Consider the following 22784-nt stretch of genomic DNA (forward strand, 5'->3'; position numbering starts at 1 on the left):
ATGCCTATCTGTTCACCTTGGTGTACAATCAGTGGTTACAAGTTATCCAAGTTATGCAAACATTTCCTGCTGTTGCTGCTTGACATTAACCAGCAAGATGCAAAGATGGTCTCACTTTAGCATCGGGGCTGCTAGACAATAAGCATTTGTCAGTTCGACCACATGAAAAAATCTGTACTATTTGGTTTTAAATGAAAGAAAAAATATAAGTAAGTAAGTAAGGTTTATTTATTAAGCGCTTTTTTGTAGACAGGCAGTCACAAAGCGCTGTACACACAGGTTAAAATAAAGAAAACATTAAGTAATAAGATAGACAATATAAACAAATATATAACAAACATATAAATGTAAAATAATTTGTTTGAAGTGATGCAGGGAAGAATAGTTGTGAAACAGCCAAGTGAGCTGAAAATGTCTGGAGCAGACAACAAAGTCAGGAGTGGCTGAGCTAAAGCGCATCACAAAACCATTTTTTTATTCATTTGCACACACATTCGGATAATCTCTAATGTTTAAAAAGTTTGACGAAACATGTGATTCCAGTTGGACTTTGAGATTGTGTACAGAATCCTGAAAAGCGTGAGAATTTTAGACATTTTAGAGTAGAATTTTGCATGAGTGCCTCGTGTCCGCAGCATGTGTTTCAGGTGTTTTCCTTTAACACTTTGCTGAGTTAAAAAAGCTAACAGCATTTTAGCTCACAGACTGGGGTGAAGTCTGAACTAAACCAATGCATTGGAACAAAAAGGCCCTGTGTCTGACTTGTAGTTAAACATTTGCCACCAGGAGGCGATGTGCGATGAAGATATGCCTGCTGTGTTCCAATATTTCACTAAGGTATCCTCACTCCCCGCCCCTGCCTCTTCCCTTCTGTTCTCTGGTTTAGTTTACTCTGTGTAATGTATTTTTCTCTCGGCAGGAGGCGCTGTGTGAGGAGGAGTCAGGGGGCCTGGATCCAAAGGACCCCAACAGGCCCAGATTCACCCTGCAGGAGCTGAGGGATGTCCTGCATGAGCGGAATGAGCTAAAGGCCAAAGTGTTCCTGCTGCAGGAGGAGCTGGCCTACTATAAAAGGTACATATAGGTGTTAAACATGTTAATATTGACAATTACCCACCTCCTGTGGAGAGAGATCTTTACGAGCTGCACAAAACGGTGTTTATCGTGCGCTTAAAGCATCAACAGGATTTAGAAGTTTGTTTTCTCAGTCAGACCACACAGGGCCAGCTTCTTGCTGAGTGCTTTAAGTTGCTGTTTCCTCATTAATATATGTTACAATTGCACTTATTTGTAGTTGTTTTCAGTTTAATTATTATATTCTTTCATGTTTATGCTCTGTTACTTAGCACTGTTAAATTTTAGCCTCGTGTTTCTTGTACTGTTATCTCTGCTTTTACTTCAACTTTCAGACTTTTGTTTATGTGCTTGTGAAGCCTTTTTGGCCGTAAGATTATTATTATACTTTGGCAAATTAGGTTATTGGTGTCCACCTATATCATAAGTATGGGTGGAGGGACTGAGTAAAGAAATATTCAGTCCCTCCACAAGGGATAGACATTTACTATGACTTGTTGTGGGATGATGAAGAGAAAAAAAGACATGCATGAAGAAGCCATAAAGAAACCATATGCATTTCCCAATTAAGATGTATTGCTTGATGTATTCTTAGTTTTAGACATTGTTTAATATTTTTCTTGGAGGGTTGCTCACAACCAACACAAGTTGCCACAGAGCTTTAAAATCTGACTAACAACCCATTTAAATTCTCTAAAGCATATTTTTTGTTCCCTTTTTTCCGCACATCTTTTGGTCATCCTTCTGCCAGCACATTAAGTTAAAAATGTATTTACTCCAAAAAAATCCCACTTTTTATATCTAATTCTTTTTGTCCATCTTTTTGTCCAAGCCTGATATGTTGTGCTTCATAGACAAAGTAATCCTGATCTCTGTAATTCTGGTTGTCTCTGTGTTTGTAGTGATGAGGCAGACGAGGAGATTGGAACTCCATCTTCTTCTCCCTCCCCTGAACTGAGGACTCGCTCCCGCTCTTCTGCCCAGCCAGAATCGGGAATCAAACGCCTGTATGTGGAGCTCACACTCACACAAATACTCTCACTCATGTAACATCTGCTAATGAAAACACTTGCCTGTGAAAACCTTGCTTCCTGTGATTAATGGGAACTTTGCATGCTGTGAGTAGCGGTTGATTATTTGGTCTCTACATGCTCAGTCATTTGCATATTACATGCTTGTTCTTGTCTCTTCAGCAGCAGTGCAAGACGCTGTTTCAGGCTGGCAGCTTTAGCTTTAGACTTCGCTTCCCTCGTGTGATACCATATACTATATATACTTTACTTTACAGAGGTAGCTGGGCTACTAACAAGTAAACATACATTTATCCTGTGTTTGTCAGCCATGTACAAACTGGAGTCTGTGGTTGTTTCCAATTAGCTGTCACATTGTGACAAGGACTCAAGACTAAAAGCAGCTCCAAGTATTCTAATTGTAGGACACTTTACTATTTTATTAACGTAATATTTAATTGAATGTCTTTTTTTTAGTGTTGAGAATTTTTTAATGAAATTGTTTACCTGTTAATCTGTGTCTCTGTATAGCTCTCTGATACAGAGTACATATCATTCCTGTAAGTCCTGTGACTGTATGAGGGTAAATATTTTCATGAATGTAAAACTAAAAGTATTCAAAATATAAAACAATTGTTTTCCAAAAACAATAAACAGACATTATTAGATTAGGGTGATATCAATAAATGGTCATTTTTACAATATTTTTTAGTATTTAAAAACATGTTCTTTGTATTTTACCATGCATTACATTATTTATACGAGGTGGCTGTGCCTCAGGAGGAAGAAATGATTCAATCCCAGGCTGCTCCAGTGTGTGTGGCAGACTATTACAAGCTTTCTGGTTAAGTTTTTTTAAATTAATTCTATGGCAGCTCTGTCAGTGTGCACAGTAGCAAGTGTAAGTACAAGATTTGGGACATTAATTAAATGTATCAGGAGGTGTCGCTATACCAATATGGTGGCAACATTAGCAGCAGTTTGCATGTTTATACAGTTTATCTGTGCAAACTAAGTTGCATTCACTGTGTTTTGGTTTTTAACATGCTGTGAGTTGTTCTTGGATTTTGTTGTATTTTTTAATTCAATATCATAATTTTATTTTCCTCTCTGGTTTAAAATAAACTCAGCTTGACATCTTTTGAGCTTTAATGAGGTTTGGTTCAGACAGAGGTCAACGGTTGATGTGGTCCTTGTCCTCCCCCATCCCCTATGTATGTGTGTTTTCGTGTCTTTACCTCTGTGTAACAGGATCTTCACCGCTATAATGCCGATGGTAGCGGCTGGTTTGATCCCAGATGACCCCACTTTACAGCCAATCAGACGCCTCATGTCACTTGTATGACTCTATATTTGGTTGGCTTTGCAATCCATCACTGTCTCAGCTAACAGGCTTCACCCCCTTTGCATGTCCACGGGGTTGCTTTCTTTTCGCACCTTTGTAGTATTCTGATTGGCTGATTGTGGGGCTGTCTTATTGTGTTCGTCGAATGAGACGACCAAGGATCGTGCAAAAAATAAATCAGCCAGTCAGAATAGTGTGTAGTCTAATGTCTCAACTTTTGCCCTCACTGACCATCCTGACTGACCATGCGCACTAAAAATGATTGTGTGGAATTTACAATATAAATTGATCTAAAGTGCTTTTAGATCATAGCTAGGGATTAATTTAATTTTTAATGCTTTAATATTTTATCATCTGCCCGGATCAATTTACAGAAAATGACGAAATAATTTCTGCTACAATTTATGAATTTTTACAATAGTGTATTAGGGCAGGTGAAGAGGAAAAAGGGGCTGGGTAAGAGGGGGTAAAATGACAGAGAACTTTAGAGATGAAAGTAATAGGTTCATGAGGGAAAAATCGCTGAAAAATAGTGTCTGTGTTTTGTAGTGATGAATGCAGCACATCACCTCACTTGACAAGGTTAAATTGGAAAGAAAATTACATATTGGAATTAAGGGGACGTTTAAATGAGCAGAAATTTACTTCAATTCCTATATAGTTATTTCACCTTAAGTGGTTTGTAGAGTTTTGTGTTAATTTGAATGAGGGTTACAACAGAACTTGACATATGACAAAAGGAAAACAATCCTGTTGACATTAGAAGTGTTCAGATTAAGAGAAACCAGTTTTAAGTGTCAGGAGCAGATATCCAAACAAAACGACTGGTGTAACATAGAGACATTTGTTTACACTAATTTTACAGAAGGTGTTGTAATTAAAAACTAAAATAATTCACTTGTGATGCATTCTGTTAAATTTGCCATTACTCTAACACTGCTTTACATGTAGCTCATACTCAGTGTTAGCCCTACACATGGAGTTGTAACCCACCGCCTGTTTCTTCTCTCCGTTCTCTCGTCTCAGGTTTAGTTTCTTCTCACGTGACAAGCAGCGGAGCTCGCAGCGCAGTGCACATTTCGATGTCGGCTTCGGCTCGTGGGCAGGCAAAGACGACGTGTACACCGAACAAGCCCAGGAGGCGTTGCAGCACATGTAGACACCGTATGGGACTTAAAACTCTTAACACTCCCATCATTCAACTGCACACCAAACCAACACTAGCAACTCACACTGCAGCTGAAATGCCATGTACATGAGGTGAGAAGATGGCAAGAAACAAGAAGAATCTAATGTCCTTGGAAAAAATACTGTGTATACTTCAAATTCTGCCATTTAAAAAAAAAAAAAATCCCTGAAAGTGTTTTACAGGATTGACGTGCAGGCGAGAGGGTAAACTCAGGTTGACTGTGGAAAGTGGAATTTTTTGGCAGGTGGTAAATGATAAGGAGCCGGAGGTCCGGAGTAAACAAGGGGGGAAATGACTGCACACCTGAGTGTCACTAGTTTTTTTTAATGAGAGCAACATTTTAATATCCCATTTAGTTATTTCAAATTTCTGTCAAGTAGGCAGCTAATCAGTCCATCACCAGCGTTTTGCAAGTTGAGTATGCAGCTCTATGAAATCTAATTGAGGCCTCTGTTTAAATGTTGCATGCAGTCACAATTTAAAGCTGTGTGAAGGTGTGAAGATATTTTGTTCTCATATTTAATGCAGCAGTTTCTGTGACTAAAAAGAATGAATGCATAAACACTTGGGTATGAGAATTTAAAGTACTCGTGTAAAGTGAAAGTTAGATTTTGGCCATCATAATCCCAATTTGTCTTTGCATTTTTACCCATTCATCATAGTTTTTACTATCCTATTACAGGATGGTTTAAGCATTTTAGCATTTCATGACATCTCCTATAATGTTGGCTACATGTTGTATGTAGCCAAATAAGCAACATTGTGGCTTTAATGTTGAATTAGTGAGTCATTAATTCACATATTTGTACTTTTTAAGTCAATGTTTGCAATATTCCATCATTTCATGGTAATATAAAAGCTTTGACATGGTGAATTAGTTCATTATAAAACGTTTCCAGTTTTATTTAAGTCAACTACTACTGATGAATTATTTTACATTTTTTACTCACTCATCATGGTTTAGTATAAATTTAACACCTGACTTAATAATTTCTTGCTTTTATGATCTGAAAACCGTAAATGAATGTAATGCATTTGACTAAACAAATTACAAATTAAATTGTAAGATTTAGCCCGTTTTATTTATTAGATCTTTATAATACTAGTGATCTTTTTATAGATTAAAAGTTGTAAATCATAGCTTGAGCTTTTTGTTCATTGCTGCAATTTTTTTATTTTCTTTTAGTCAATCTAATTCTAATTTATTAACTTAATAATGATGTATTGTCTCATAATTTTGACATAGTAAGCTCTTCACCCACTATAGTTTTGACTTAGTATCTCTTTATTTTGTTCGAGAAATTAGTATATATTTATGTTTGTGATGCTTCTTTTTTCTTTTCATGTGCCCCTTTTCTCTAACAATTAACACAGATTTCTCTTTTGTGAAACAGAGAATAGCTGTGCCATGGGAATTCCCCTAATATTTTACATACAAACTTACATTTGTCATAAAGTCTGATTTCACGCTTTCAGTGACAAACGTGACGCTCCACACTGTGCTCATGCAAACCTGCAGTTTTGTAACACCAGCCAAACCATAGCAGGCAATAATAAATTACATCTATATGATTCTGTTTAATTTCTATAATCAAACATAGACCCGAAGAGACAGTGTAATATTGTATTTGAATCACTTATAACAAAAACATACAGCAGCTTTCACTTCAAATAAAAGCAAAATAAATTAAAATGTATTTTAATTAATACATATTGTGCCATCAGTAAGAGCCTAAATCTTACATTACATTTGCACTTTTTCCCTAGATAAAATATTCATATTCAGCATAAGCAACAATAATAACCCCGAATATCATCACACATGTGCAAAATAGAAATCAGTGCGTTTGTGTTTATATGCATCATTTATACAAGGCCTCAAATTTAAACACGAATCAAGGCTCTGTTTAGAAACAGTGTAAGTCATGAAGGATGAATTATTTCTCAGATTGTGCATGGTTTAAAATAATAGTAATTAAGCTGAAGAGTGTGTTTACATTTATTTTTAAAAAAGACTATTTTGCGGATGGTGCTTGTGCTTTAACAGCTGATGCCTTCATGGAAACGTTAACAGTAGTGGCACTTTATCTTCATTTATACTCACCCAGGAAGGTGGAATAAATGAATGGCAAATGAAAAGATTGAGAAATGAGGCTAAAGACGTGTGTCAAAGCAGCTTTCCCCCTTTTATGAAATCACAGATATGTTAAAGAGAAACTATATTTTACATGTTATTTGGAAGTCAAAGGGATCTGCTCAATTTATTCATGAAGGAATTAAACAGTGAAATATTTTAAGGGAAATGAACTGCTACCCGAGTGCTCACTCCAATCTTCATTTTTTTCCTTTGAGTCTCCTATGAAGCCCATTAAAGTGGAGATTTAAGAGATATATTGAATGGATCAGTGCTTTATGAAATTCAAACATGTCACATCAGTAATAAAAATCTGTAATATTTGACATTTTTGCACGTGTTTTTTTTTGTTGTTGTTGTTTTTCCTAACTTGCATAACAGATCGCAGTCACGTTCAAGTGTTTGATTTGTTCATAATTGTAAAAGGAAATGGGCAAGGGAACATACATTTGTAAACAAAGAACATCCAGTGTGGTAAAATAACTGGTGTGGGGAAAAAGTTTAACTACATTAATTTTCCTCTGTCTCAATTTAAACATAAGGCACAAAGCAGTGTATTTGGTTGAAATTCCATTGTACAGAATATATCACCTTTTGCACTTATGTAACAATTTAGAAATCAGGTCTATATGAAGAAGACTAAATATGAAACATAACAGAAAGCACAGCAGTAGTCGTCCAATTCACCAAAAAAAGGATGATTTTATTTATTTATTTAAGATGCTGGGTTAGTGTGGAAAGTTGTGACAAGAAGAAATATGATTTATCTCAATTAGATGATGATAGCATGGTGGAACAGGGGTTAATACCGTCGCCTCACAGTGAGAAAGTCCTGGTCTCGTTTTGATTCCAACCTGGGGTTTTGCTGTGTGGAATTTGTGATTCTAAATTGACCTTGGCAACCTGTCCAGGGTGTACTATAACTCTCGCCCTGTGACACCTGAGATAGGATCCAGCCCCAACCCTAAATGGACAGATGGCGTGGTGCAGAGTGCCCTCTGGTGAACAAACTATACAACAACCCTCATGGTAGAAAAGAGTTCTTCCCATCTTTTTTTTTTTTGAATTCTCATTTATTCAAAACAGTTTTAAGCATTAACGTACTTCTTTCTTTTAATGGAAGAACAAATCAGATGCCCAAGACGTTTAATTTGCATATTACATCTTTATTAAACAATGCCTAAAACCCCAGCATCAAGATTTAATCAGCGCTACAACAGCAAAGATCTATCATGCCCTAAAAAACAGCCAACAGGTTTGTTTTGCCCCTCAACTATTATTGCATTAGTTCCACATAGACAATGGAATAATCCAGAGTGGAATATCTCTGTCAAGAAAGGCTCATATGAAAACATTTCATACACAATGCTACTGGTAGAGGGAGTAGAGGAAGGTGTATCCTTATGTATTAAACACAGTGCATCACTTAAGATGTACTTCGTCGGATACACGTGACTGGGCTATTTATTATTAACACTGGGTTGTTGTTGTTTTTTCCTTTTGCATTTAAATAATATTAACAAGAACAGAAATCCAAACATTAAATATACTGAATATTTTAAGAATAACTTAGAGAGCTGGATTTGTTGTTGTCTTTTGGAAATCTCCATAACCTCGACAGCTGTACAGACAATAAGAACGTAGAGAAATTGGTGCAAAAGGTACAATATACTGTTTAGCTGGGTCATTTTTAAACAAAGCTGCTACAATCAGGTAAGAAATTAAAAAAATAAAATAAAAGGCTTAAAGAAATAGTTCAACATTTTAGGAAATTGTGTTTCATTTGGAGTTTTGCTGAGAAAAATCAATACAAGTCATATCTGTACAGTTAACATGAATTTGTCAGGAACTGCTTAGTTTAGCATAGCAGAAAGACTGGAAACAAGGGAAACAGTAGCCTGGCTATAAAAATAAATTTAAAAAAAATATACCACAAAGATATTTTAGAGTGTAATTTTGGGGAATATGAGCAAACAAAACAAAACAAAAAAAATCACAATAACTATGAAACAGAAAAAACACAACATGTACCTAGTTAGTTACAGCTAAGTAGAGATTTTATAAGAGAAATATGGCACCATGCCAAACACCCAAAAACAAAACAAGATAGCAGACTTGATTCTAGAAGAACTTTTAGTTTGTTTTGTGCAAGTTTTAAGCTTCAGTAATGTGTACAGGACACAGGACAACTTACAAGGGGAATGAATTCATCCTTCTAAAAGCTAGGAGGCTAAAGTTGCTAGTCAAGCTTGGCTGTGGTGCCTGTCTCTATAATGGATTTCATGGTTTCATGAGTACAAGCTCCCTCATATATCACATACTTTTAATGTATTTAAATAGTTTATGAGTTTATTAGGCTTGGTAAAATTGGTGAAGAAAAGTAATGAATAATTTATTTTTAATGTCTTAAAAAAATGAGCTAGCTAAGCTTAGCCACTCACTGAATTGAATTAAATGAGCTTTAGTCTAAATGAAATGACAGCATTTCAGTTTATTTAATTCATGATTAACTTGTTACGGTTGAAAAAGCTGAATTAGACCACATGTTATTTAGGTACAAATGTTTGCAAGGTTGAGTCAACACAATATATAACATCCCAGTCTGTGGGCTTGACCTTTGGAAGCAGCCACAGGTCATACATGGTTTCTCTCACTTTCAGTCTTTGCATGAAACTAGGCTAGTCTTCTTGAACTCTCAACTAGACAATAAGTAAGAGCTAGGGTGACCAGATGCCCTCTGCATGTGGGACTGCACTGCAATTTCATTCCTTGTCCTCCTGCCCCACATCTTGAGACAATGCCCCACATTTTGACTGGTTCACACTTTTCTAAAGTATGGCTTTGATCAAGCACACGTTTATTATAGTCAACTGAAGCTTAGCCCATCAGTTCAAGTTACCAAAACATAACAAGCTTTGCAGCAGTATATTTTGAGTAATTGACATGTCTTTTTTTAAATTTATTTTTCAGTTTCACACAGGAGAAAATATGGTGTGAGGTGGCACAGTATGCATTTGTGTATCCCAACTGTCTTAAATTTGCGCTAGTAAGAAGGGCAGCTTCCGTTTCCTTTTATTCTTCTTGTATTTACAAGAGAGCAAGAAAGCCAGAAAAGTTGCTTTCAGATATCTTGGACTGCCTCCCTGCATTATCCTGTCCTACTTTGTCCCACATAAACACTGTTTGTCACACTTTTTTTTCTGAGATCTGGTAACACTGTGTCTTTAAACACAGGCCCCGATGGATCCCCCCCGACTAAAACCATAATTAAAACTACACAAAATAAAAATAAATGAAAACCAAATAAAGTATAAGTCTGAACTACTACTACAAACGATGGGTAAGCAGATCATGTGTACACCATTTTAAAACCACTGCATCAGTGCGATGAAAAGCATCAGTGGCAGCTTGAGTACGTTTAAACTCATCCAACTGGAACTAAACTCTATCATCATTTTCACACACTTGCAGAATAACCCACAACAAACAACGAACTATGCTGTTAATTAACTACTTGTATTTGTACCACAGAGTTCTGTTGTTACTGATAAACTGCTAAAGAACATAAGTGCGTCAGACTGTGGGACTGGGTGACATGTTTGTTCATTACCATAAACACAAATGCATGATCTAATCCTGTGCTGTCCTCACTAGAACACCAAATGCGGATTAAGCTGCCAATTAACACAGTGTGTAACCAAGCCTGATTGTGTTTCTGTTGTTTAACTTGTTGAGCTTTACCCATTTATAACACACTACACTGTTAGGAAGGGGTCAGCTGTTATCGAGTTGGCTTTTTGTTGTCCACTGATTTGCATAAGCACTGTTCATTATGGATATATATGCAACAACAGCAAATCTGTTGGCAATTGAGCTAATAAATTTGGAACATCTAAGAAGAAAAGCCATGCAGTTGTTGTGAGACTGTTTTATATGTGTACGTAAATAGAAACTAATGGAGTTCACAGTCAAAAACTGCTTGTGTGTATTTTTTAAAATACATTCATTTTCCCATTTTACTGTGGGTTCAATAAGACTATGATGTCTGTATGTTGAAACAGGAATCTACTGATACTGGAACTGAATCACAGTTTATATTTACCAAAAATCGTGAAGATTTGGCACATAAACAAACTCTTTCATTGGTACCTGTACTGCACCCTGTTCATTACAAGAGCACACACCCTTCTGGCTGGTTTTCAACTTTAGTTTCACCAGTAAAGCAAATTTAAACTATTCTCCATCCAGATGTGTGTTTAAGCGATCATTCAGAAGCAAATACTCTAATAATGCTAACAGTGGTGTAATATTACAGTAATAAGCAGATTTGACCTCCCCGGGCCCCTGGGCTCTTCAAACCATGGCACAACTTCTCTATAATTGACAGTAATGACAGATTTGATAGTCCAAAAATTCAAAATGATATTTCAGCTAGGAGTTTAATTTTAAGGCAACGGGTGTAATTTGTCTGATAAAACCTTTATGAATAAAACTGAGAATTTGCATTTTAGCCTAACCATCAACATTTTCTCTCCCCTCTTAAATTAATGCAACTGCAAGTATAATGCATTGGATTTAAGCTCAGGTGTCCGCTCTCAAAAAAGGTGATCAGATTGACATTTTGCATAGACAGGAGAGTTTGATCAATCTTCCCATTAAGTCTCAGCAAAAACTAAAAAAAAATACAACATAATTCCCAAAATGTCACAGTATTTCTTTTGAAACAATATTTGGATTTGTAACAGCAAGCAAATAAATATATTTACAAAGTGCAGCACCACAGACAGTGTCGTCATCAGTGGGAGAAGTTATAATTAAGTGAAACTAAACAGATGAGATAATCGTGTGTGCCAATTGAGGTTAGAGAGAGACACCGAAACTATTACTTGCATGAGCGAATCATCTCTTCGAGTCACACAGAATATTCTGTAGGTTTTCCCAGATACTTTTCGTTTTAATTTTTAAAATTTACCACATACTAACTCTTTGTATATGGCATGTTTAATATTATAAAATACAATCTATGCTAAAAAATAAACATTCATAACAGTAATTTCCATATTCTAATGTAATCTTTTCCATGATCAACACAAAGTATTTCATCCAGTGTCAAAACATGTGATCTTTTTTGGTAACCAAAACCCTGAAACGCCAAATAAACCGTGAACGTGATAAACTATTCTACCCCACTGAACAATGAGTGTGAGGTCCGATTGCTGAAAATAGATGCCCCTTGAATAGAATACATATCTAAAAAGAGTTTGTAATTTGCATCTCATAGTTTCTGCTGATTCAAAAAGGGGAGCAAATACAAGTATTGCCAAGTATCTACGTACTAATTAAAAAAGCTGTATAAAAATGCAGAGCATCAACTACTACCTGCATGCTGTAGAAGCACTACTCTATAGGTAATACAAAATGTACAAAACAAATGTGCTGCAAAACAAAAGAATGTTTCTGAAACACGCATAAATAAAAAGTACAGATAACATCTGACAAGGCAGATGGACCTTAGTTGAAATGTGATATGAACCCAATCAGCCCCCATGACCTGGACCCATAAATGTCTACTAAACCCTCACACACCCCAGCTTCCTCATTATTGAAACAAACAAAAAAATAGTACACATTCTGTTTCTAAGGCCTTTTGTACACTAGCTAATGAAAAAACAAGTCTTACTGTACGTTTCCCTTTACTTTTTCTCTGGACCTCTTAATCAATATTTAAGCCAGGGGTGAGCAGCGATGGAAGCTTTGCTGCGGTCTCCATAGTCATAAAGCAGCTCCTCGCCTTCGTCAATATTTCGAGAGGCGATGAGAATGAGGTGAGGGACACCGTTGATGTCGTGCAGTTTGGTTTGGCAGTTCCCATTTTTACTGTGATTTATCAACCTACCCATTCGACCAGTCTCTTTTGTAGCATCCACACTGTTGGCAGAAACACATACATTTACATTGGTGTTCGTATTAGAGGTTGTTTAATATACATGGTAAATGGCCTGTATTTATATAGCGCTTTACGAGTCCCTAAGGACCCCAAAGCGCTTTACATATCCAGTCATCCACCCATTCACACACACATTCACACACTGGTGATGGCAGCTACATTGTAGCCACAGCCACAGCGCACTGACAGAGGCGAGGCTGCCGGACACTGGCGCCACCGGGCCCTCTGACCACCACCAGTAGGCAACGGGTGAAGTGTCTTGCCCAAGGACACAACGACCGAGACTGTCCAAGCCGGGGCTCGAACCGGCAACCTTCCGATTACAAGGCGAACTCCCAACTCTTGAGCCACAATCGTCCCACATACACAATATGTTCGCAAGACAGCATTTACATTTTCACATTAAATACTGAATTGTTTTCAGTGACCATATTAGCTGCTATGCTAATGTTTCATTTTCATTAAAAGAATAAAACAAAAAAATTGAAATTAATAATTTGTCCTATCAAACTGGTGGCTTTGGTTTCATAACTTAATATAACACAAATTCCAAAATGTCCAATGAGTGTTCATAGAATCCCAGAGAAGTCTTTTCTTCCTACCAGTATGTTTTGCAGAGGTACTGGAAGTAGTACATGTAGCAGCCGGTTGCTGGATTTTGAGCATATTCGGCTTCTCTCTTTTTAGCATCGGTGATCTGTAGCAGGTCTCCGTGGTATTCCACCACATAATCGCCTTTCTGGAAACACCGAGTGGCAAACACCGCTCTCCCTTTTCCTTCTATGTATTGCACCTACAAAAACAGTACAAGAGGCTTTCTGTGGTGACACAGCTTGGCAAAGTAAAGGTTCTTCAGTAAACATATGAACAATGTACAATTTGAATTTGGTCACTCTGAGCCTTTTTGCGGGCTTCATATTCAAATTATTTCTTAAAATAAGACATTTTTGTATGAGAACATGACTGAGTAAAATTTAAGGATTTTTTAAAGGTCTACAGTAAATCCTCATTTACAACGACAATAAGATTTTTCCTTCAGATGAAGAAAGAAGAAACAAAGAAAATTCAACGTACCTCCATTCCTTCCTCTATTCCACTTGTAATGAGATCGTCTATGAGCTTCTTTTCTTCGCACTGGTAACAAAATGGAACATGAAACAGGCCAGACCAGATTTCTCTTCATACACAGAGTCATGCAGCGGGGGTAATAGTTATTTAATCCTCAGATCTCTCGCAGTGCTTGCGAACAAGGGTTTCTCTATCAAGTGCCAACTCATCTTTTGCTTGGGGATCAAATACTTTCATTCCATAACAAATCAATGGAAATCAATTTTATTTTTTATGTTTTTGATAAATATTAAGTCTCTCTCCATTAAAACAAAACCACCATAAAAATTAGAAACTGTTCATTTTGTAGGTGAGCAAACTTATAATTTAAGCAGGGCTCAGATAACTATTACCGGTACCCCCACGGTACATCCACATTATTAATAAAAAGTATATTTCCCTCAAACACAGTCAGAGCACCACACAAGTGCAAACATAAAGACAATGTTTTTGGCAATACTAAACATGCTATGAGAGTATATGTTAGGACAAAGCTTTTGTCATGAGCATTCTTAAAGATACAGCTAAGGTCAAAACTCCACCTTTGAACTTTATCTACTCTTAGAAAATCTGCACTTGTGGAAACTGTCCACCAGAATTTTCCATTCGAGAAAATTTTTACTTAGCAGTGACACTTTCATCAGTCTGAGAACCAATCAGTTAAGGTCTTCTGACTCCAACTTCCTGTTCTGTTTGACAGTTATTGTTCACAAATTTTGATCAACCGAAAAAACAAGAACTAACAAACACACACAAAAAGGCTATATCATCATAATGTATCCAGCCATAGCCTAAAAATACAGGTACACTATAAACTAAAAGCAGATTCTAGTATGTTGCATCTTACCTACAGGTACTAAACACTCATATTCAGATATGCTTTTGTAGAGAATATCTTCTAATGGTGATTTGTATACATTTAAAAACATTTTTTATATCAGCTAATTTCAGCCCTTACTCTGACATTCAGTGACACCACAAACAATTCAGACCTGCTCTTGTGTCAAAGTGTGGAGTGGGGGTGGGAGTTGCACATAATTGTCACAAAGACAAAACAGGTTTTGGCTGAGGGCAAACACTTTAATAAGACCCATACTTTTCCCACTTCTCCAAATAAAACCACTTCAATATCGAATAATATGAACACCTATGCCTAACTACCTATAACATATGTTGTAGTACATTATGAAATAGCCTTTTTTCTTACCTTGAGCTCCGTTTTACTTTTTCTTGAACTTCGTCTTACTGGATAGAAGTCAGTAACTTTCCGGTTTTGGGAATTTCCCCCTCCTGCCCTATAGTAAATAAACACATTGCAACATCAACAACTATTATACCCATTCAGCCTAATGATAGGCTATTACAGCACTGCACCATTTATTACCAAGAGGCATTTGAACTCCTTCATGGATAGGTGCCATATTCATTCAGGCCAAAAAGGGAAAAAAAATTTCTTTGGATTTAGAGGACCAAGGATCAAACTACTGACCTTCCAACTGAAAAGCCTCCCCCTAACCACATTTAGACACTCGGTGGTGATGGTTTAACTTATTATTATATAATATAATATTATAGTATAATATTATACTATTAAACAATAGTCTATTAATCAAGATTAGCCAGAAGAAAGTCTGTTTAATCAAATTAAGCCCATCTAGCCAAACAGAAATTTGGCTGTCAGTGAAAAACTACAGTCAACATCAGCAAGACATTCAATTTATTAATGGATCACTTGGCTTTTGAGATCAAATCTGACCTTGAGCCAACATTCTTCTAACTAAGGTTAGCCAAGTCCTTGTAGGCTCTTCAATGTAATGTCTAGGATTTTCTGTAGCAAAATTTCCCTTGAGTGGATAAGACTGGCTCGTTCATCCAAGCTACCAGGGCTGATTTAGTAATTTAACTGTCAATTTTTACATTTCTTCATCAACCAACATTACCAGACTAAAACTTACCACATATACAGTATTCTAAGTAACTAAGTCACAGCTAGTTGGCTTACCACTAGTCAAGAAAACACTGGAAGATTTAGACCAAATATTTTAAAAGTCTAACATTATGTACAAGTTAGTCACCAAAAACACATATAATACATTATGCAAAAGAGTTCAGACTATAACTATATTCCTTATATAGTGTCCATGTGGTTATCTAGTGTGTAGCTCTTGTGAGTTAACGTGTTTACAAGAAAATGTAGTAATTAAGATATAAATTCACTTACAAAGGTGCTCCAAAACCTAATCAGACCACCTTATCCATACATGGTATCTGGGGTATGAACATGACATTTATACTATGTATGGTTCCTGTATACAAAAGGCAGCATGAGGGCACACTCTTCTGCATGTACCATGAGGAAAGGTCGTAAAAATGCACCAGTAATCAACACATACATTCTTCGAGTGGATTTCTTTCCTATGACCTTGACCCGGGCTCCCCTCCTCTGGAGGCCATGGAGAGCGCCGCCATTATTGGCATGTAGGGGAGTATGAGTTAAGCCATTGCTGAGGGGAAGGGAGAGTTCAGGATGAGAACAAAGGTAGGCTTCGGTGCAGTGGAGCTGCAGAGGTGATGGCTGTTCATCAGACCAGCAGGGTGAACACTGGCTGTAGCTGTTCTCCATCTCTGTGAAATCTGCCTTTGGGTCTTTCGTTGGAGTGCTGATGGTATTCATTGTCTTTCCTGAGAGTGAATGGAGAGAAACATCATCCTTAAGATTCAGACAAATCTTGTGCTTCTAGTTTCTCTCACTGGAAATTCTTACATGATATATATATATATATTAACAGGGATTCAGTTATTGTCCCATGGACTGTTCAACCAGCTCTCCTCTGCTGGCGATCAAACTGAAGAACTGGAGTAAACATACTCACCTTCTCCTGGCTTCTGGACATCATTCTGCAAGGACAAAACTGGAGAGCACTTTCCTTCCTGTGTCAACCTGATGGTAGGCTTTTCATCTTGAACTGATGATATGGAGTTGGTGCAGCTTAAGAGGGCGAATGAATGGCTGTTGCATACAGTGTCCTGTGAAAGGAGAGAAAGCTTGATCACTCTCTAGAATGATCCATCACAAAACATGGAGAGGAATCTAGAGGAATATTTGGGATAGTCCGTTTATAGCAACGAGACAAGCTGAGGCACATCTGAGTGTAAAAGATGTGCGACAGCCTCTGGTGGTGATTTAGTACCTAAAATGGGAGCTACTTCAACATCCCCCAACAAAGCACAGTACTTCTTCCTACTAAAGGTGGAAACAACAAGCTCAATTTACGATTTGAGGCAAAAAAAAAAGGACACCAAAAAGTAAGTAGGAGGAGATACTAGCAGCTGGTGATGTACAACCCTATCTGCTTGACGTGCACTATTATTGCTCTATAACTGAGGATTCATGCTTCAGCAGGAAATCCATGTAGTACCTATGTTGTAACTACAAACCCTTGGAAACCCAACACCGTAGTCTTTGCTAGAACCCGATGTGCAACTCCCTGGAAATATAATGGCACATCTCGCACAACCAAGCACTACTATTGCGATTGCCCTGTTCAGTACCACTGATTCCTCCTATACATGTCCACCTACTTTTTTGCCACATTTATGGAATTTATCAGTGAGACAATAACAATCATTGTCTCAATATATGATATGATGAGCTGTGTGCAAGCTGCGAGCACCAGTAAAATGTTAAGTATTTTTTTTCTCTGTTGTCAGAAATATCGTGGTATAATTGTGAGCCTATGCCCACCCGTAACTGAATGTGAAGCTTATATTATTGGAAAAGAAAGAAATATTAGAAACAAATAAAATGAGTGTAATGGCGCACAAAAACAAAAGCGGATCACCAATCCAAACCAAAATGCAAAAGGATTAAGTTGAATGAGTCACTCAAGATATGGCTCAGCTAATTTGTTGATAAGATGTAGCTTGTTTTCTTCTGTAGGAATGAAGCTGAAATGATGCAATCAACAAGAAGGGATAAGATCAACAGCCACTTTTACTTTGTCACGGTGAAAACAAAGTAAAAGTGGGGTGTGTTTTGTGGTAATTCTATTAAACTACTTCACTTGAAAATCTAGAGCTTGATTTGCATATTAAATGTAAATGAAATGTCTAAACACTAGAATACACACTGGAAAGACAATATTATAATCATGATAATAAAATATCAAGATGGGTGCCAAATGATAGAAAAAAAAAAAAAAAGGTGTACCATTAAGATTTTTACCAACCGGGCTAGAGATGTTTCTCTACCATTTTGAGACTCACTCTTCAAGTCCCATAAAAACTACTGGATGGACCAAACACCAGTTTTCTAAAAGAAATGTATTCATTTATTATTTAGAGAGAAGTCTCATAGGTCTGACCCAAATCACAAACAGGTATTCGATTAACTTGGGATCTGAAGACTGTGAAACCCAAAAGATATGACCCACATGACTTTCATCCTAAATAAACCCTTCAGTGAACCTTGTACCCTCAGGACAGAAGCATTGTCATCCTGGAAATTAGCATTCTTATCAGGGCAGAATGTTTCAACATAGGACGAAGGTGATCACTCACAGTAACTTTGTGCTCATTTAGAGCAGGGGTCTCAAACTTAAATGAGCTGTGGGTCACCGCTGGTACTGTCATCTCATTCGAGGGCCACATTAGTGTTCAGAGTAGTACAAAAACAAACAAACAAGAAAGCACCCACAAATATTTCCGAAAATTTAGTGTTTTGTTAGTTTTTAAAAAATTTTTCCAATATTGTATAACAAGACAAAACTGCAGAAGTCAACGCATTTTTTCATTACTCTTAACTGAAAGCCTTTCATTGAACTACCAAATAAACAAATTGGTGCTCTCTTTCTGGTGAGACACTTGAGTGATCTTATCCTCTGTCGAGAAGAAGTGTAGCTAAACAAATCCATCATAAATGGCCCCAAAGCATGACACACGCAGCGGATCGCCTCGTTGTAGAGGTAGGAGGTTCAGCTTTTCCTTTAATTTGTCACACACATTTATTTATATTTGTCACACACATTTATTTACATATGCGTGTAATTATTTTTCTATATTCATTGATTCCTTAATAGCTCTCCTCAATCTTATCATTTCATTCAGTACAAAACAGTCGCTACTTTCCACCAGTGTTGTGGGTGGGGCCTGGAAAAGGGGACCACGCTGGATCCACACCCACCTACACTCAGCAGTCAGCCCCTTTAAATCCAGAGTCAAGGCAGATAGGCCTCCTGACTCATTATCTCCCGATCACATCCATTCAAACCAAACCACGGAACTGATTTTAATCTATAAACCCCGCTCAAAAATAGAAATACAAATGCACGTATTTCGATCTCTTCTAACATCAGAAAATGCTGCCGTGTCCTCGGCTGCCAGACACATGCATGTAGCTTTCAGTAGCCAAAACAAGCACTCCCCAACAAAACAGCACCTCTGTAGCGAGTCTAACGACACTAACTTACAGAAAAAAATGCTACCCAACTGGGCTACAAGTATTAACTAAACACATTTCCACCGACAAGCACCTTAGTCTCAAGAGTTATCCCACTTTAGCTAGCTCTCCGTATTTAACCACAGTTAGGCTCGACGGCGATGACCAAACAAGCAAACTTACCCCGTTCATGTCCGACTTGTTTTCGTTGCTCCTCGCTCGGCACTCTCCTCTCGATTAGAGAAAAACACGAACAGAAAATCCAGTAAAAGGCTAACCTCGCCCTGCTCCTACAAAGGAAAGATGTCCCTTCACGTCGGCCGCTTCCACGGTGACTACGTGCCCTTCTGTTGCATTTAAACCTACAGCAGCTCAGCCAATACAGCCTCCACAGCTCCGCTCCGCCATCTTCCTGTCTGCTTGTAAATGAAGGAGAGGTGTGGAGGAGCTCCGGCGCCCCCTGCAGGTCCACAGCGACAGTACAATTATTGTGTGTTTTGTCTTTACGTTTTCTCTGGTTTTATTAGCCAAAATTTCGATACCTTTAGTGTCTGCCGCGCAAAACAAACCAACACTTCCAGGCTTCCATGTTGTCTTATCTTTTAAAATTAACTGGTATTTTAATGCAGTAAGCCTGTATAGGTACTGTATTATCAACACTCAGAGGGCACCAGTGCAGACTGTAAGTTTGTAAATGGATTTGTGTTTCAATAGTGGCCTTCTACTCAGTTGAACACTCAAAGCACTTTCTACTGTAGGGTCATTTATCTATGCCTAATTGCTTTCTAACATTCACACATACACACACTCTGATGGTTGAGTACCTTGCCCAAGTATGGCTCAGTCTGGGGACTGGAGGCCTCTGCCCTTTTAATTGGTAGACTACCACTCTACCTTTTGAGCAAGTCTTCCATAAACAAAGCTAAAGCTATATTAAAGAGGACCTCTTAGTTAATTAACTAATAAGTTCTTGGTTATAAATTATGTCTGTTATTATTAATCTCTGGTTACCCCCCTCATCTTTTGTCCCGTTTCCCTCCACTACACAATATAATGAACCTTAAGGCAACTGTTGTTGTGATTTGGTGGTATATAAAACTGAACTGAACTGAATTAGATTCAATATTCATAACACATATCATAACTGTTACAGTAGCAGATGGTCATACTAAACATGGGCAAAGTTTCAGATTCTCAGATCAGTATGTGTACAGCTATTGTAATCCAAAGACAGTTTTTCTTTTCAGATTTATTTTCTGTTCTTTAATTTTTATTATGCCAAATTATGATATCCATAATATGGTGAGTTCACTGTTGAGGCAAAGGAGCCACACCCACTTGCTTTTCAGAGCATCTGTTTGAGAGTGGGAGAAGAAAATTGGCTTAAAATTTAGAAAACTCAAATGTCCCGTTTATACCAGATAATGAACTGAGGTGTATCACAAAGGCCCAGTATAAGAAAAATACAGATTATTTGTAACTGTGAATCAAAGCAACAGTAGAGTCTAAGAGTAAAGCTATAGAGTTAGAAATAGGCAAGATTTAATTTCTGCTTCAAAATCTTTCATGTACAGCTTAGTACAAAGTACCAAAAGTAAATGTCAGTCATAACGTGTGCATATATCAATTAATAAGAAAATAATAATAATAAAATGTACATTCACTGTACATTTTAATATCATTTATTTCTTTATTGAGTATCTGTGTTTACTAAAATCAGTTTAGGTCTACTTGCTAAACATTAAAAAAATTACAGGACAAGGGGCAAAAGATTGAAATTTAAACTATGTGCTCTTTCTTAGCTTAGCGGAAATCTCACTTAACTGTCACATTTTTAAAATACTCACACTTACAATCGCCTCTGTGCAAAGGGTTTTATAATACAATTCAGTACAATACATAAAGCCACTGTTTTTTCATAACTGAATAACACTACATGGCTTCTGTGTTGATATCTGTCATAAGATATGTGGATACCAGTAGAGTGAAAAATCCCCAAAATATTGCCAAAGCTGTAACATATCATAATGATTGTATAGACACCAAATCTGACTCTTTACACTGATATAATGAAGATCAAAACAGTAGCTTTATAAACAACAGCACTCAGAGAGTGCAGGGCCCCCTGATGGACAAGGGCTATGCTAAAGCTTTGATGTTTTATGCTGTTTGTATTACTGCTGACGTCAGCCTGCTTTTGCTACAATATGATTACATCAGACTGTTATGGCGTCATTGTGATGTTGTAAGCTGTCACAGTGAAAAAAATAAAAACTGTGTTGTACAGCTCTCTCCATGACCATTCATAAAATATATTACTCAAAATTGTTTCTTCAGACAAACAGACAGCCGTACAGTACTCTCCCAGAACCATCTTGCTTTGAGGTTACAGTATCAACCATTGCAGCACCATGCTGTAATGACTCAAAGAGTTGAATCTGGTTCATAATTTATGATAGGAAAGGGAATCTGTTGTTTACTCACTCTATATGTTTACATTAACTAAAAAAAACAGAAAATTTAGTTGTTTATAGAGAAAACATGAGTGCATTGCATGCTTCCTCAAGCTCGGGTCCTCTGCCAGAGGCCTGGGAGTTTGAAGGTATTGCACAGCATCTTAGGTGTTCCTAGGACTTCACTCTTCTGAGCAGAGGCCTCTGATGTTGTGCCTGGAATCTACTGGAGCCACTCTTGAAGATTTGGGTTTATATTGTTTCCTCTGTATCAGTGTAGGGTCTTTACCTTACAATAAAAAGCGCCTTGAGGTAACTGTTTTTGTGATTTGGCGCTTTTCATGCTCCTGTTACCACTGGGGAGACTTTGGACTTAATCTTTCACATCTGCTCCACTTGTTTCTTCAGCCTCTGTGGATCTGGTGCTTAAGGCCTGTTCTGGTGCTGCTATTATCAGAGCCTCTGTGTTGCTCTTTAGGCCACAGCCTTTTTTTGTATTTTCTTCCACTAGTAATATTTCCTAATGTCAGCCACTTCCTCTGTTTGTGAATGGTACAATGATATGTCTTCCATGATAGTTCCTCCATCTCATCCAGCTACTTAAGACATTTTCGTAATAGCTCATCTCTGGGTCCATATTCCTGATATATTTGTGGATGCTCCATAATTCTCAAGGCAGTTGGCTGTAGCTGACCTTTAATTTTCATCATGATTCCCAATTGCCTGTAGGATACCCTGGTATTTGTAGCTGGTACCATTAGTGTGTATTCTGGCAATTCTTATCTAGTCCAAGTGACATCCTGATGTCCACAATAGAGATCCTGGTGAAGTGGATCAGTGAGTCGATGTCTTGCTTGCTTCTTGTGTACATCTTCAAATCATCCATGTACAGGAGGTAACTAGTAGTCACTCCACTCTTAAATCTATAAAATCCACACTTATTAAAGAGCTGGCTTCGGGGGTTGAAGCGTATTCAGAACAACGGCAAGGACAGGGCATCACCTTGTTATATTCTGCACTTGATGACAACTTGTGCAACTGCCCTGGAGTTGCCCTTAACCCTTTCATGCATGAAGTATGACAACCTC

At 37.4% G+C, this 22784-nt stretch overlaps 2 protein-coding genes across 5 annotated transcripts in view; one reads left to right on the top strand and one right to left on the bottom strand.

Annotated features, from left to right (window-relative positions):
* Positions 1 to 7078, top strand: part of rilpl1 (Rab interacting lysosomal protein-like 1) — a 15929-nt gene extending 8851 nt beyond the window's left edge. For 2 of the 4 annotated variants that reach the window (XM_005720049.1, XM_005720050.1), the window contains 3 exons: positions 920 to 1074; positions 1977 to 2081; positions 4456 to 7078. In XM_005720049.1, coding sequence (XP_005720106.1) covers positions 920 to 1074; positions 1977 to 2081; positions 4456 to 4588 — 393 coding nt within the window. In that variant the 3' untranslated portion in view covers positions 4589 to 7078. Of the gene's footprint in view, positions 1 to 786; positions 838 to 919; positions 1075 to 1976; positions 2082 to 3335; positions 3424 to 4455 lie in introns of all 4 variants that reach the window. The other 2 variants (XM_005720048.2, XM_005720047.1) reach the window with 2 other exon arrangements.
* Positions 7079 to 10470: 3392 nt separating this feature from the next.
* On the bottom strand, positions 10471 to 19690 carry kmt5aa (lysine methyltransferase 5Aa). The gene is made up of 7 exons (XM_005720052.1): positions 19427 to 19690; positions 16680 to 16833; positions 16200 to 16488; positions 15014 to 15101; positions 13774 to 13833; positions 13302 to 13492; positions 10471 to 12680 (listed from the first exon to the last, which is right to left on the bottom strand). The coding sequence occupies exons 1-7, from the start codon at positions 19433 to 19435 to the stop codon at positions 12470 to 12472; spliced, it is 1002 nt and encodes a 333-aa protein (XP_005720109.1). The 5' UTR covers positions 19436 to 19690; the 3' UTR covers positions 10471 to 12469.
* Positions 19691 to 22784: the final 3094 nt, after the last annotated feature.

This window comes from Pundamilia nyererei, unplaced genomic scaffold (assembly GCF_000239375.1).
Source record: "Pundamilia nyererei isolate P.nyererei 1_Seehausen unplaced genomic scaffold, PunNye1.0 scaffold00002, whole genome shotgun sequence".
NCBI classification, from domain to species: domain Eukaryota; kingdom Metazoa; phylum Chordata; class Actinopteri; order Cichliformes; family Cichlidae; genus Pundamilia; species Pundamilia nyererei.

What these genes read in the sequence shown, in the direction of transcription:
- kmt5aa (XM_005720052.1), bottom strand. An exon ending in AAGAAATCCACTCGAAGAAT is followed by an intron (nt 15,102 to 16,199) that starts GTATGTGTTGAT and finishes TATTTACTATAG; the next exon opens with GGCAGGAGGGGGAAATTCCC. An exon ending in GAATAGAGGAAGGAATGGAG is followed by an intron (nt 13,493 to 13,773) that starts GTACGTTGAATT and finishes CTGTTTTTGTAG; the next exon opens with GTGCAATACATAGAAGGAAA.